At 43.4% G+C, this 15,684-nt stretch overlaps 1 protein-coding gene across 7 annotated transcripts in view; it reads left to right on the top strand.

Annotated features, from left to right (window-relative positions):
* PRR5L (proline rich 5 like) overlaps nucleotides 1-15,684 on the top strand; it is a 69,797-nt gene that overhangs the window by 35,246 nt on the left and 18,867 nt on the right. For all 7 annotated transcript variants that reach the window (XM_083438874.1, XM_083438870.1, XM_083438868.1 and 4 more), the window contains exons 5-7: nucleotides 3,415-3,472; nucleotides 8,176-8,267; nucleotides 14,302-14,442. In XM_083438874.1, the coding sequence (XP_083295000.1) occupies nucleotides 3,415-3,472; nucleotides 8,176-8,267; nucleotides 14,302-14,442 (291 nt within the window). The remainder of the gene's footprint in view (nucleotides 1-3,414; nucleotides 3,473-8,175; nucleotides 8,268-14,301; nucleotides 14,443-15,684) is intronic.

The raw sequence follows: 15,684 nt of genomic DNA on the forward strand, positions 1-15,684 counted from the left end.
AGCAGGACATGTTATTCAGCTAGACCACTGACTGTTGTGTATATATGGCCACTGTGTATGGAGAAAGAAGTCCCGAGGAAATGGAAAGCATAATAACTTAGCATTCCTGATGTGACCTGAGTGGTGGGCAAGGTTCCCTCAGAAACTTGATTTCTAAAGAAAAGATTTGGAGAGAGTTTGCCTAATTTTGCCATCATCCACCTTGGCCTAGTTTAAAGTGTCAGTGGGTCTCTGCCAGCTGAGCCTTTTCCTGATGCTTCACCTCAGCCTTGCATTTTCATTCAAGAAACTTTCCATTACATTGAGTACCTGAGACCTTTTGGGGGTGCCAAATCATTTTTCCACGGGACATGTGAAATGGCATGAATAATGGGTATTTGTCTTCCTATTCTGGAAAACACAACAATATCTTCTTTCTTGCTGCCCTGGGCTTCTTTGAGGGGAACGGCAGGTCAAAAAACTGAATATTTTTTTTTTTAAAAAATAACAAAACTATTACAGCATTGTTTGTTGCTGGCAATTTCTTAACTAATTCTAAGCACCTAGTTCTAAGGAATGCCCTGTCATTAAAAGGAGACAGAAACCTCCATGTAGCAAGGAAAACAAACAGACCCTGATTTATTTTAAGTGTATAGTGTCTCTGGGAATGTCTTACTTTAATCCTAAATCCTTTAATTAGGGTGGCATAATCTTTCTAGTTCCACAAAATAAATATAGCACTTTTGAAAATAAGGCATTGCAAGCAAATTTATGATTTGTCAAAATGAGAATATCTGCTTCCCCACCAATGCTAAACATTCAGAATGTCTGTGTGATTTTTTTCACTTTCCTGGCTCCATTCCTCTCCTTTGGCTTTTTGTAAAAATACAGGGAAGTGGTTGTTTACGTAGTCAGATGTGACTGTTCCTCCTTGATTTTAAAAAAGTACAACCCAACAACTTTGGAATATTAACTGAGAAATCTGTTTTGTTCACTGCCCCTCCCCCAATATGTTGGCTTGCATATAAAGGTAAAGGGACCCCTGACCATTAGGTCCAGTCGTGACCGACTCTGGGGTTTCATCACCCATCTCCCTTTATTGGCCGATGGAGCCGGCGTACAGCTTCGGGTTCATGTGGCCAGCATGACTAAGCCGCTTCTGGCGAACCAGAGCAGCACATGGAAATGCCGTTTACCTTCCCGCCGGAGCGGTACCTACTTATCTACTTCCACTTTGACGTGCTTTCGAACTGCTAGGTTGGCAGGAGCAGGGACCGGGCAACAGGAGCTCACCCTGTCGTGGGGATTCGAACCGCTGACCTTCTGATTGGCAAGACTTAGGCTCTGTAGTTTAACCCACAGTGCCACCCACGTCCCTGATTGCATATAGATTACCCATTAATAACTGGAATATATGAGTAGTCATGAAACCACAATGAATGGATGCATGTACACTCAGAGCAAAGGAGTGAGGCCATTCCTGTTTGAGGGATCATTGCACTACTGCAGAACCTACACGCCCAGGCGGTTTGAGTTTGACTTCATCCCCAAAGGTACAGTCCTCCATTGTCTTCTGAGACAGATGGATGTCAACAGACTATGTATGAACCTGAAAGTTAGAAAGAAAAGCCTGCCAGTAAATTTAGAAGCAGGGTGTCACATCCATTACTCACTGTGTCCTTGTTTATATGCAGTGCTAAGCAAAGTAATTGCTTAGGGTGAATGAGGAAATGGACAGGCTTCTAGAGAAGAGTATATGTCTGTTTTGCTCCTCCCCAGTCGTTCTGTATTGTGCTGTTGTTGTTGTTTAGTCATTTAGTCGTGTCCGACTCTTCGTGACTCCATGGACCAGAGCACACCAGGCACTTCCACTGCCTCCCGCAGTTTGGTCAGACTCATGTTTGTATCTTCGAGAACACTGTCCAACCATCTCGTCCTCTGTTGTCCCCTTCTCCTTGTGCCCTCCATCTTTCCCAACATCAGGGTCTTTTCCAGGGAGTCTTCTCTTCTCATGAGGTGGCCAAAGTATTGGAGCCTCAGCTTCATGATCTGTCCTTCCAGTGAGCACTCAGGGCTGATTTCCTTAAGAATGGATACGTTTGATCTTCTTGCAGTCCATGGGACTCTCAAGAGTCTCCTCCAGCACCATAATTCAAAAGCATCAATTGTTGTGCTGACCTAAGCCATGGTTTAGATTAGCATTATGTGCAAACCATGCCAGGTTTGCATGTGCTCTGCTCCTGTTTGAGTCTGTTTTATTTTTTTCCAAACTTGAGGAAACTTGAGGAAACCAGTCCATTGAAGCTTTAGTCTTCATTCCCAACTTTAACAAAGGGTTAAATATAGATAATTAAACAACTGGCTAACTTACTCAGTTAGAAAGTAGATAAAAGGAAGTTTTTATTACCAGCTCATAACAGTAGATGATGGGGGGCTACCAAGTTAAGCTGATTGTCGGATGATCAGGAAAGGCAAAAGGATAGGCAATGGATTTCTGCCACATTCATGAGATAAAAACATTTGTTCTCCTTTAATGTTTGCTTTTCTTTCCTCTCTTCACTACCCAGCTTGAGGTTGCTCATTTTATGCAGCAGCTTATTCCATAAAGTACTACATATACACTGAAGATGTCATATGCAGAGTAAAAATAGTATTGTACTCCCAATTCCTGACATAGTGGAAGACTAGCTGGGTAGTCATAACAATGTGCTTTATTTTTATTTTTAAACAAACAGTTAATTTCCTGAGACTGTCTCTTGCCGCTCCAAAGAGATTGGCCTATTGTATTAGTTTTCTAATTGCAGAATTTGGTGGAGGCTGTTGACTTTAGCAAGAGATGCTGTTATAGTATGGGACCTTCAAGGTATGCAAGGTGTGCTACTGATGTAAGGGATATTCTCTACTCCATATTTCTGGTGGTGGTGTGTTGATTAAATTGCAAGTAAGCTAACATCGAAGGCAGAGCATGCCCCTTCATTCATTATTCTCAGGAACTTGATAAATGCACAGAATGGATTTCTCAGTTGCGGAGTTGTGGCTATTAACATTGCATGCACATTCTAACCCAGTTTAACTGAATTTAACTATCATGGTACTACTTATGGGTTTGTTGGCAAGTTGAAAAATAAAGCATGACTGAATTGAACTGTAATTCAGATCCTGCTTCTGAATAATCGTATGAAAGAATAGGCTAAGGGCAGATTTCCTGGCTGTAGTTTTTGAGTGATAATTACTACACCATTTGGCAGCTTAGTTATATGAAATAGGTATTACTGCAAGTGTGTGCTTTGCCATTAATACAGAACTGGATGACCAAGAGCATACTGGGTTGAAAGCATATTGCCGCCTGGTTGGGTGAATCCACTATGAATAGCTTTCTTAAAAATTGAAATCATCACATGTATGTTCAATCTGTTTCTCTTCTCTTTTTGGTAGAACCAGCTCCTTTCGAAGGGCTTGCTGTTCATGGAGGAGAAGGTTAAACTTTGTGAAGGCAAGTATAGAGGGGCTGCTGCACTTCAGGAAAGGGCTCTGGGTTCCCTAAAAGCTCTGTGAGTTATCTTCTCAGGCTTGGGTCACTTAGGTGGTTTTGTGGAAAAACCAACACCCGTGAGTCACATGACTAAATATTATAAGGTCGTGTTCTGTACAAGCAAGAAACTGAGCCCTGATGATAGCACAGAGTAGAAATTTAACTGGAGCACAAAGGAAGTAACTTTTTCTTTTCCTAAAAGAAAAAAAGCTAATACAAAGCGTGTTCTCCTTCAGGGAGAGCACGTGTTGCGGTGGGGTCTACTGAGCCACCCCTCTGTTACCAGACAGGGTCTCTAAAGATGGCCTGGGGCAGTGATTGGTTCACTGGGTTGCTGGGGTAAAAGTTATGTTGCAATTTTGGTGGGAGGGGTAAAAGGTTTAAATACTTTGCACGCAGCCTTGTACTTTCTCTTTTGCTGCGTGCAACGGATCACCCGTCTTAGAGTAAGGGGTTGTTGCGTTGCCTGTCATGGGGTCGTCTGCCTTTGAGCAGGGGCCTGGTAGGAATTTTTCCACCTGGCAAATTGGCTGGGTGGGTGGTTTTTGCCTACTGCGTAGCAAATCGTCACAACTTGTAAGGTTGTGGTTAGGCATTGGTTATAAATTGGTGGAGGAGGGGTTAGGATAGGCTGTGCCTGCCCCTCCATGGTTGCTGCGGAAAGGGAATTCCATTAAAGGAATCCTGGGGCTTGCCATCTTTTCGTCCAATCCCTGGAATGGGACTAGGGCCGGCAAGCCTTCGGGGAGCAGGCGGGTGAGAGTTGAGGGTCTGTGTCTCAGCTCCAATTCCTCCCCGACTTGCTTTCCCCCGCACTGTCTTTCGGTGGTGCCCGGAAGTCAGTTCTGTCCCCAGGCGGGGGGACAGATAGTCTTAACCAATGCCTAAACAACCACTCACGGTTTGTATTTGAATAAAGTTGTGGCCAAAATCATGCCAAAAATCTTAAACAAAAATTACGTGTCTGTTGTGAGTTATTTGGGGGGTGGATTGGGGACCTCAACACGCAAATAATCACTTATAAAGTGGGAATTATTACGTATAGCACTTGTTCATGGACCCACTTCTCTTTGTCCTTATTGTCTTGCTAACATCTAGGTTAGATCACTGCAATGTGGTGTACATGGGGCTGCCTCTGAAAGTGGCTTAGGAACTCTAGCTGCTACAGAAAAGGACCTTTTCAACTTTGTGTGTTACTGTTTTTGTTCGTTACTATGTTGAGTAATTTTCTGTTTTTATATGGTAAACCACCCTGTGATCCTCGGATGAAGGGCAGTACAGAAATTCTATAAAATAGATAAGTAGTGGTAAGGTGAATCTTGTGACTTCTGGATTTCTAGCTGGCAGTACCGTGGCAAGATATTTCTCACATCATAGCAGAACAATTAACAGAACAATCCCTTGTGCTAGGCTGTCAGGGAGCATTTGGGTTAAGCGGAGGCTTTCTGGCTGAGCTGACTTCCCTCTGAGACAGTAAAGCAAGCATCTCTCCATTGGCACCAGCCTCCTCCTTCCATCCACTGAATGTGCAGGCAGCTGAGCAAGCTGAGGAAGAGATCCTTAAAAAGGGCATCCTGAGGGTGGGGAGGGGCTGAGCCTGCCCAACATCTGCTCACATGATGTTATTGGTGCCTGGTCATTGGGCCAGTGATCATTCCAGATCATTCTGCTCTCTCCCCCTTTGCACTGTGACTACTGTGAGTTTCTGGACTGTGGAAGTGATGGCGGTCCTGCTGCTCTGCAAAGGGCTGCTAGCAGGAGGCTGTGGATTCTGGATTTCTCTGTTCATATCCTATGATTCAGATGGGCAGTGTGTGACTGTCAAAACCAGGAAGATCTGGGAAGGCTTCCAGTGGTCATGGTATATGGCTTTTTCACAGACATGCAATAAGCTCATAATTTTTTACTAGCCCACAAAAAGGTTTATTAGCTTGCCTGTACACATGTATGTCATTCCCTGATGTCCCAAAAAGAGAAAAATAAGAAACCATTCCCTTCTAGTTTTGGTTACCAGGAGGCAATTGTGACTTGTCATAGGTAAACAAGGGAGATTCAATTATGGGCCTGCTTTATCATGTATGGCTCTCTCGTCTAGTTTCTTATCACTTGGATCTGACTGTTCCCAAACTTGCAAAAGTAAAGGAAGAAAGGAGCTCCTCAAATAACCTTTTGCAGCTCTTATGCTGCGGTTCCTTCTGTTGATTTTTATTTTTTAGTGGACTGAACCTGCTCCTAGCAAGTAATCAGCAGGCAGATTGGGTGTGATACAGCAGCTCCAGAGTTTGATATGCTGTTTGCTGCTAAAATTCAACTTGTAAACTTAATTCCAGCTGGTCTAGTCCTGGAGAATGCTGGCTTCCTCCATGGGAAATATTTCACAACCTGAAGTTTAATTTTGAAAGTAGTAAAACTTTATGTTGAAAAACAGTGGGCCATAGGTTGCTCAGGCTGCAACTCTAAACGCTCTTATTGGGAAGCAAGCCTGAGCTATATTAGGTGGGAATTTGGCTGTAACATTGCAATATTCAGATCTACAGTACTCAATTTGAGGTCTGCAGTGTAAGTCACACAGTCCCTTTGGAAACCATGTCCATATGTGGGTTAAGCCAGGACATACATCTATCTGCTTGTACTGCCCTCTGGCCTCTGAGAACATCCAGCAGCTTAAAACTAATAGTTCCAGATTGGAAAGAAAAGCTCATTTTGGCAGCTTCTGGGTGGTGAGTTTCTGAATCACTCACATTTATGTGGAATGCAAACAGTGCCAGTTTGTGGCTGCTGAAACTTATTTTTTGGCAGGGGGAAATGAACGATGCTTATTTTCCATGGTTATACCAAAGATCACGTAGATGCTCCTTTGCTTTGGCTTGGGCATGTGAACTGAAAAATGTTTGAAAACCTGGTGACCACAGGAGTTATGACATCGGTGGTGAAGATGAGAGCTACTTAGTTAATCAGATAGTGGGGCATTTGATCTTGCTTGCTCTGTGTGACATGAAGATGCCTTCCTTGCCCCTTTGAAATACACCATGCTGATAGGATAACAATAGTGGGAAGGACACATTTCTGCAGGGGAATCTCCATACATATGCATCTGTGCTGTGCGCCAACTTCAGTTGTGGCTGAAAGTAGTATTTTTGTGAAAGCTGTTGCGCCAACATCAGAAAATAGTTGGAGATGCACATTCATGTTTACATCCCACGAAAAACAAAATCAGGTCCAGATGGGTACCAGTATCAACGTTCAATCCAAATTTGGATTTACACCAATGGTTTTTACCCTGAGTAGATACAGCCCACTATAATGACGATATAGCTTACTATATTCCATGGGTACTGAGTGGTTCTGCAGTTACAGAATGTAGGACTTGGTAGGATTTAGGGGAGCACCCGAATATTCATGCCCTGAAATCAATAACAAGGAGGTCAGTTCCTTAAATTAAACATTTGGCTGTTACATTTGCCCCCTCTTTCCCATAATGTGTTCATGGTTTTAGTTGAAGGCTAACTAGATTTTGCATGACTTTGGGCATTAAGGTCCTGCTCCTAAAGAGATTTGCAAGGTTTTTCTTTCATTCTTTGCTTTTTACAAAAAGGATAAACCTTGTTTTAAAAGCTTCATATCACCTTTGCCAAAGGCAGTGTGGTACACTGGTTATTTCTGGACTGAGGCTAGCATTTCCCCCCTTTTTGCGTGTGAAGACCCCCAAAACCACCCCCCAAATAAAGACACTATAGACACAAAATTTAGTTTAAGGTTTTTGTCATTAATTTTGGTCATAACTTTATTGATTACAGCATGTGAGTGATTGCTTAGGCATTGGTTCCTGACTACCTGAACCTGCACAGTAGCTGGAACAGGACTGACACTGGGCATCACCATATGTCAGTAAGGGAAAGCATCCTGGGGGAGTGAGAAGCTGGCTTTGATCTCTCAGCTCACCCCAGATGCTCCCAGGGGCTCTGGCGTGGCCCTAGCCCCTTGCCAGGGTTAGGACAAAAACAAGGTGAGCGCCTGCAACAGAATTCTCTAGCAGCAGCGATGGAGGGGCAGGCATAGCCAACCACTTCCCCTCCACAAAACATTGAACCAATGCCTAACCACCAGCCTTACATAGTTGTGACAATTTGCTACACGGTAGGCAAAAACCAAATGGCAACAGCCAATCAGCCTGTGGCAAAATTCCTACTGGGCCCCTGCTCCAAAACAGACAACTCCTAGACAGGCATAGCAAGGCCAAAGAACAGCCCTAAGTATAGGGAGGGTAGGAGGGTGATTCGATGCACATTGTAGGAAAGAGAAAGCTCCCAGCAACGTGCAGCAGCTTAAATAGCCCCCCAGTATCCAATAGATGACAGGCCAAATTTCTACCCCAGCAACCAAGGGGCAATCAATGGGGTGTTGTGGCTATCCAAACGGTCCCGCCCCACAACAGGGAGGCAGTTTAGGTGATCTCACCACAACACGTGCCCTCCATGATGGAGGACACAATATCTTGGAAGAGGTGGAAACATAAGCTGAGCTACAGTTACCAACACTTGTCTGCCTTTACAGAGAATTAGTCAATAGTTGGATGGCTTGCTTTGGGTAGAGTGTAGCTGAATATCAGAGACCAAGTTCTAAAACAAGGTTCTTTTTCTCCACCCCACCCTCTGTTTGCTTAGAAGAGAATCGCATTGACATACTATCTGAACTCTGGGATCACTTCTTCACAGAGACTCTTCCCACACTCCAGGCTATATTTTACCCTGTTCAGGTAAGTCTAGTTAAAATATAAGCTTGTCAGGGAGGAGAATACAGTTCAAACTTACCCCAAACTACCTCTCTGAAAGCTATTGAGACACCCAACACTTAAACTGTAAAGAAATAGATTTCAGGTATAAACGACAGATTTCTTTAGATGTACTGCCGAACTTAAAGATATATAGAGGAGGTCTTAATATTCTAATAGGATACAAAATCTGTGTGACTTCAAATGTGCCTTAAAACAGACTTCTTCAACCCATGTTTTGAACTGGTTTCCACCAGTTCTAGTCAGTTCAGCTGTGTGTTGCTGAGTATTTTGACCACACTTACATGGACATACTTGCTAAAACATAGGCAGAAGAAACTTCCAAAAAGTAAAGGAGGGCAGATGAGTTGTGAAGATCCTTTGACATCTTTATATACCTTGATATGCTAATGGAGTGGAGCTGTCATGTGGGGCAAATGGTCCATTGACATCTAAACACCCAAGAGGTCAAAAAGAATGAACCTCTCTGGAGCTTCCTTAAAGGACAAGATTTCTGCACTTTGTAAATTTCCTTTCTGGCTTCCCTTTCAATCCCTTTATAGCAGATGCGAAGAAAGTAGATTTGAATCTACTGGTAGATCTCTCGGTGAGTTTTATTCTATTCACAAGTGTTTCTGACTCCCAATTGGTTAACAGATAGAAAGGCCTCTCACCTTCCCCCATAAAAAACAGATTGCTGAAAAGGAAAAGAGGGTGTGTGTGTTTATAACCAGGAATGGATTTTTGTGGGAAGGTTCTGGTACTGAAAACAAATTCTGAGGGTGAGCACGTACTTACACATTCTTTCTTCTTGAATTTTGAGGGTACCCCCCTGGTCACACTTTCCCACCTGGCTCCTGTTGGTGGATCAAGTGGCTCCATTACAAAAACATAGTAGACCCCCCCCCCCCAATTTATAGTATACATTGTATATCATTTCCTGTCATTGTAGTTCCTATCAAGACATTGCAAATTGCACACACAAAATATATTTTGTAAGAAGGGTAGCTGTGGAGAGAAGGGAGTGCCCACTTCCAAGGCTGGCTCTTCATTTTGAAACCATGGGTTGATTTGCCAAAAGGCACATCCAGACAGTTAAAAGGGTGTGCATTTTGCAACAGTTGCGTGTCGAGGTCCCCAAGCCACCCCCCCAAATAACTCACAACACACACTTAATTTTTGTTTAAGGTTTTTGGCATAATTTTGGCCACAACTTTATTTAAATACAAAACCGTGAGTGGTTGTTTAGGCATTGGTTAAGACTATCTGTCCCCCTGCCTGGGGACAGAACTGACTTCCGGGCACCACTGAAAGACAGTGCGGGGGAAAGCATGTCAGGGAGAAATGGAGCTGAGTCACAGACCCTCAATTCTCATCCGCCTCCTCCCTGAAGGCTTGCCAGCCCTAGTCCCATTCCAGGGATTGGATGAAAAGATGGCAAGCCCCAGGATTCCTTTAACGGAATTCCCTTTCCGCAGCAACCATGGAGGGGCAGGCCCAGCCTATCCTAACCCCTCCTCCACCAATTTATAACCAATGCCTAACCGCAACCTTACAAGTTGTGACGATTTGCTACGCAGTAGGCAAAAACCAAATGGTCCAGCCAATCAGCCAGATGGACAAAATTCCTACCAGGCCCCTGCCCCAACGGCAGACGACCCCATGACAGGCATACAACCCCTTACTCAAGGGCGGGTGGGCGGGTGATCTGTTGCACGCAGCAAAGAGAAAGCTCCAGGCTGCGTGCAGAGTATTTAAACATTTTACCCCTCCCACCAAAATTGCAACATAACTTTTACCCCACCAACCCAGTGAACCAATCACCGCCCCAGGCCATCTTTAGAGACCCTGCCTGGTAACAGAGGGGTGGCTCAGCAGACCCCACCGCAACACATGCTCTCCATGAAGGAGAACACGCTTTAGCAGTTTAATTTTTCTGCTGTTTGTGGGCTGGATTCTCCCCCCCCTTGAGCAGGGGAACAACATAATTTTTGTTGGCCTCTTACTCAGTTGGCTTCAGCAAAAGACCAACCATTCTATGTATTTTTTGTTTGACAGACCCTAACAATCCTAACTGCTGAGTAACTTTTAAATGGGTATTTTAAAATAGCTACTTTGAGATAAGAGGGCAGAGAATACCCAGTCATTCCCTGCTATATTCATTATTCTTGAACTTGAGGGACCTAACAGATAATATCCACACACACACACCCTATGGTACCCCCAAGGAGTTGAGTCACCTAAATGAGAGACAGCTACCTTGTGAACCAAAGAAGAAATCTTGTCTGGGCATGAGAAGCTTCTGGCAGCATAAATTTCCCACAGAATGAAATTCTTATGAAGGTCACATGCTTCTATGTCTGCCCTTGGCATTCTGGTATTGGCTGGCTTATCCCCCCCCCCCCACTTCCAGCTCCAAAATATCTACTAGAGGCATGATACAAGCCTCCTACTCAGCCCCCAACGTGGCAATTTCCAAAAGGTCTAGAAGAGTGGAAATACTTGCTTTTTGCTATGTATATACTAACTTCCCATGATGTCTGTATTTATTCTCTCTCTTCCTCCTTTCCTATCCCTCTTTATTTCCCATACTTGCAGCAGATGATAGACGGTATGTGTGAGAATGCCCGTTTTAGAAGGCTATGGTCTCTCTCTTGGTGCTTTTAAAGTGATTTATGCCCCAATCCTTTAATATATTAAATGGAAATAAGACTTTTTTTTTAAAAAAAAAAGTGAAATGTCTTTCCTTGTAGTATATTCAGAACTGGAGTGTAAATCAGCTGAGAAGTCAATTTTACCCAGTGGTATACTGCTTTTAAGGTAGACGTCACAATGTGGTTTTAAACAATAAGCATCAATTTAAAAATTATACGACAGTTTTTTTTTCAAAGTTGGATCCCTGAATGTCATAGAATCATAGTATCAGAGAACTGTAGAGTTGGAAGCGACCCCAAGGGTCATTTAGTCCAACCCCCTGTAATGCAGGAATCTCAACTAAAGCATCCATGACACATGGCCATCCAGCCTCTGCTTAAAAACCTCCTAGGAGGGGGAGTCCATCACCTTCCAAGGGAGTCTGTTCCACTGTTGAACAGCTCTTATTGTCAGAAAGTTCTTCCTGATGTTTAGTTGGAATCCCCTTTCTTGTAATGTTCAAGTCTTACTCTCCAGAGCAGGAGGATGCAAGCTTGCTCCATCTTCCATGGGATGGCCCTTTAGATATTTGAAGGTGGCTATCACATCTCCTCTCCGTCTTCTCTTTAGCAGGCTAAACATATCCAACTCCCTCAACCATTCCTTATAAGGCTTGGTTTCCAGACCCTTGATCAGCTCCCACCATCAGCTCCCACCATTGGCTACACTGGCTGGTGATGCTGGCAGTTGTACTCCAGCACCATCTGGGGACCCCAAGGTTGAAGAACACTGTTCTACGATAAAAATGTTTTATTACAGAGTCTGCCAAGCCAAACTTTTTGAAAGTCTGAGAGCTGAATGGTGTCACCTAACAAGGCAGTTCTTACTTCCTATTCATGGCAATATGGTTCTTCAGAAACCCCAGTGTTGGGGGGGGGGGAGGTACCACCTTAAGTGGGAGCTAGATACTATCAGCCCCCTTGAAACATCCCTCCAGTCTGAAGAGGATTCATTTATGAGAACACGTCTGAAAATAGTTTTCCAACCGGCTCTGAATCCACCTGACAATATTACCACTTAGGTAAAGGGACGGCGAGTGGCGCTGTGGTCTAAAACCACTGAGCCTTTTGAGCTTGCCAATCAGAAGGTCAGCGGTTTGAATCCCTTGACGGTGTGAGCTCCCATTGCTCTGTCCCAGCTCCTGCCAACCTAGCAGTTCGAAAGCACGCCAGTACAAGTAGATAAATAGGCACGGCTGCGGCGGGAAGGTAAATGCCGTTTCCGTGCTCTCTGGCTTCCATCATGGTGTTCTGTTGTGCCAGAATCTGTTTAGTAATGCTGGCCACTTGACCCAGAAAGCTGTCTGTGGACAAATGCCGGCTCCCTCGGCCTGAAAGCAAGATGAGTGCTGCAACCCCAGAGTCGCCTTTGACTGGGCATAACTGTCCAGGGGTCCTTTACCTTTTTTACCTTTTTGTTATCGCTTAGTAATACCATTTACCTATGTAGTTATGGGGCAACTTGTCAATTACTTGACTTATATAAAGTTTAAATATGTGAAAGCTTCATAGTGATTTTTCTCAAGTTATGTCATACCACTTCCCCTCTCTCCCATCTTTCCTTCGTAAAGGAATGATAGTGTACAATCCTGTAAAACCTTTGCACCAACACTTTGCTATAAATGAGATCTTTCATCAGAATCTCCTTTCCCACAAATCATTCAATAAAGGTTTTGATTTCCTTAAAACAACATGGCCAGCCAAACATTAAATTTGGTTCAAGATTGGAATATTTATGTAATCTATAAAATAGAATTCATTATTAATTTTAAACTTGGTTGCTGTAAATTCATGTAAAGTCCAGAGTTAAGCTTTTTGAACTCTGAACTTTTTTGGGGGGTGGAAGGAATACAATTGAAGTCTCTGGACTTTCCCCCCATTATTGTGTATGTGTGTTAAAGGCCATTCTGAGTTATATGTGCTTTTAAAGCAAACATAGTTCATGGCACAACTTGAAAGCCTTACAAAGCTCTTCACAAGTCTAACTTCACAATGTTTACTTGGAAATAATTGTTTCGCCAAGTTGGTTCCTGAAAATGGACTAGAGAGAATGCCAAGTGTTTGTAACACTGAATGATATGAGGAAATAGACTCTATGAGGGAAAGAGGCTCTAGGGAGATGCTTAATCCTTTTCCAAACACTGATCCTTCCTAGAAAGTTCCCCTTTGTTCAGACACATTATCCCCCAGGTCCCACTTCCAGCTAGACTTCCAACACAGAAGCAGTAGAAATGGTCTTGGACAATTGGTGCATTGCAGGTAATAATTGATGTGTGTGCATGTTTGTGCGAACCACTTATGACTTCCCCATTCTGTTCTGCAAATGGTCACATATCCCTGCATTCCTGTTATCTCAGCAATGGATTGAAGACACTCATTTGCAGAGGTAACACTTAAACTTCCATCCTTGGTAAGCCCTGTCATTGATTTAATATGTGAATAAGTACATTTTCACAGCAGGTTAAATTTGCAGGATAAAATGTGCTTGATTTAGCTGGTTTACACTTACAAAGCTAATGCTGCGACCCTGCAGAAATCTCATACTTTCTACAGCTTTATCTTGTATGCCCATAAATACCTGCTCTGATACCCAAAGGGGGCAAAGCATTTCTTTGGAGCCATTGGCTTTTGTTCCTATTTTGCATTTTGATGAAGATGTTAGCTGCATCATTAACCACGTTATGAATTGATGATTAACAAACGTGGATTCCCTCCAGCCAGAGATTTGCTTCAGTGGTTGCGGAGCAGTTACCTATATAACTATTCCCATGGAGAATATAGGGCACAGTTTAACTGGGTTGTGGTGGGGGTGGGGGGGGAGATAGATTCATCGCTGCAATGAAGCATTGGGAGTTGCTTTGAACCTCCTTATTTTCTATTTTATTGTTTTTATGCTGTTTTATTGCACTACTAAACATTGTTTTAATGTTATTGTTTGTTTTTATACTGCACAAAAATTAGATATTTTTAAAATGTTCAGCAATTCATAAATGCCAGTAAACAATCAAACACTAAGAAAGCTACCACTTGTAGAATAATTTAGCTGCTTGTGTAGGAAGTTTTCCTTTCCTCAGATTCTTTAACCAGCCACTGTAAATACCTCTCCATCCACATGCCTGTAGTGGCTAGGTTTATAACTTCATGTGACCAGTCATGTGGTGCATTATGTTCTCTGTCCCCCTTCATTCCCCAGTTCTTACGTGAAAGCATAAAATTAACCCCCAGCATTATTTACAGCTGCTCTAAAATTGGTGTCGGATGGAGTTAAATGTACCCCAGCACCAACAGCCACTAATTCCCCCACTGTTTTCTGAATGTGTGTACAGGGCCAAGAATTGACTATTCGCCAGATTGCATTGCTCGGATTCCGAGATTTGGTCTTACTAAGAGTGAATTTGGATGAGATTCTTCCTCGGGTCCAAACCAAGCTTCCACCTTCCATTGTCCAGATGCTGCTGATTTTACAGGTGGGGAGCAATGTGTTTCTTCTTATTATATGTGCCTTGACTACTGAGTAGCTGGCCTGGAGAGGTTTCTGTATACTATGAAGAAAGAGGAGAACCTGTGCAGAGCAGAAAAGTGCAATTGAGCAATTGCTATGAATGCCATAGACTAAGGCTGCTGTCCTAACCCGCTTACCTGATAGTAAGCCCCATTCAGTTAAATAGGACCTATCTTTAGGTAAAGGTAAAGGGACCCCTGACCATTAGGTCCAGTCATGGCCGACTCTGGGGTTGCAGCACTCATCTCGCTTTACTGGCCAAGGGAGCCGGCATACAGCTTCCGGGTCATGTGGCCAGCATGACTAAGCCGCTTCTGGCGAACCAGAGCAGCGCATGGAAACGCCATTTACCTTCCTGCCAAAGTGGTACCTATTTATCTACTTGCACTTTGATGTGCTTTCGAACTGCTAGGTTGGCAGGAGCAGGAACCGAGCAACGGGAGCTCACCCCGTCGCAGGGATTCGAACCACTGACCTTCTGATCAGCAAGTCCTAGGCTCTGTGGTTTAACCCACATCGCCACCCACATCCCTAGGACCTACCTTTAAGCAGACACAATTAAGATTGTGCTGTAAGTTACTAGCTACAAAACCATTTGGTAAAGGGATACCAATAAGCAGATTTTGTCTTTCATCTGAACCAAGTAAGACTATACCATCTGTTTTATCTATCTATCTTCCTCCTCATTTCCCTGTCTCATGGGGGGGGGGGGGAATCAATCTCTGGTACTTTTTATGCATCTGATGATGAAGGATTTTACTCTCAAACCTTACAGTTGTTTTCATTAAGTACCATAGGGTTTTTGTTTGTTTGCTTTTTGCATTTTCTCACTTTCTTTACTCTGGATAGCTTAATCATGTTCCCTGTTCTAACTTCATAGGAGGATTGTTCAACATTTATTCACTCTCTTATTTCCCAGGCTTACACCATCCATTTTGTTGCCTCTGTAGCAAGCACTTAAATCCATTTTGGTGCAGCTGCTTGAAAAGCTTGCACCATTCTACTTGTTCAGCTTTAGAGGGCTTTTATTTATTTATTTTAGCAGAACAGGTCTTCCCTTGGGGCAAGTCCTATTCAACCCCACTGACCCATTGGATCCTATCCATCTTCTAGGGTGTTCTGTTAAGTTACATTTGCATACCAAGTTCGGCTGACCTGGGCATTCTCAGCAGGGGGTCCTTTTTTAGCTCGGATAGCTTACCATAGC

This window comes from Podarcis tiliguerta, assembly GCF_965153285.1.
Source record: "Podarcis tiliguerta genome assembly, chromosome: 1".
In the NCBI taxonomy this organism is placed as follows: domain Eukaryota; kingdom Metazoa; phylum Chordata; class Lepidosauria; order Squamata; family Lacertidae; genus Podarcis; species Podarcis tiliguerta.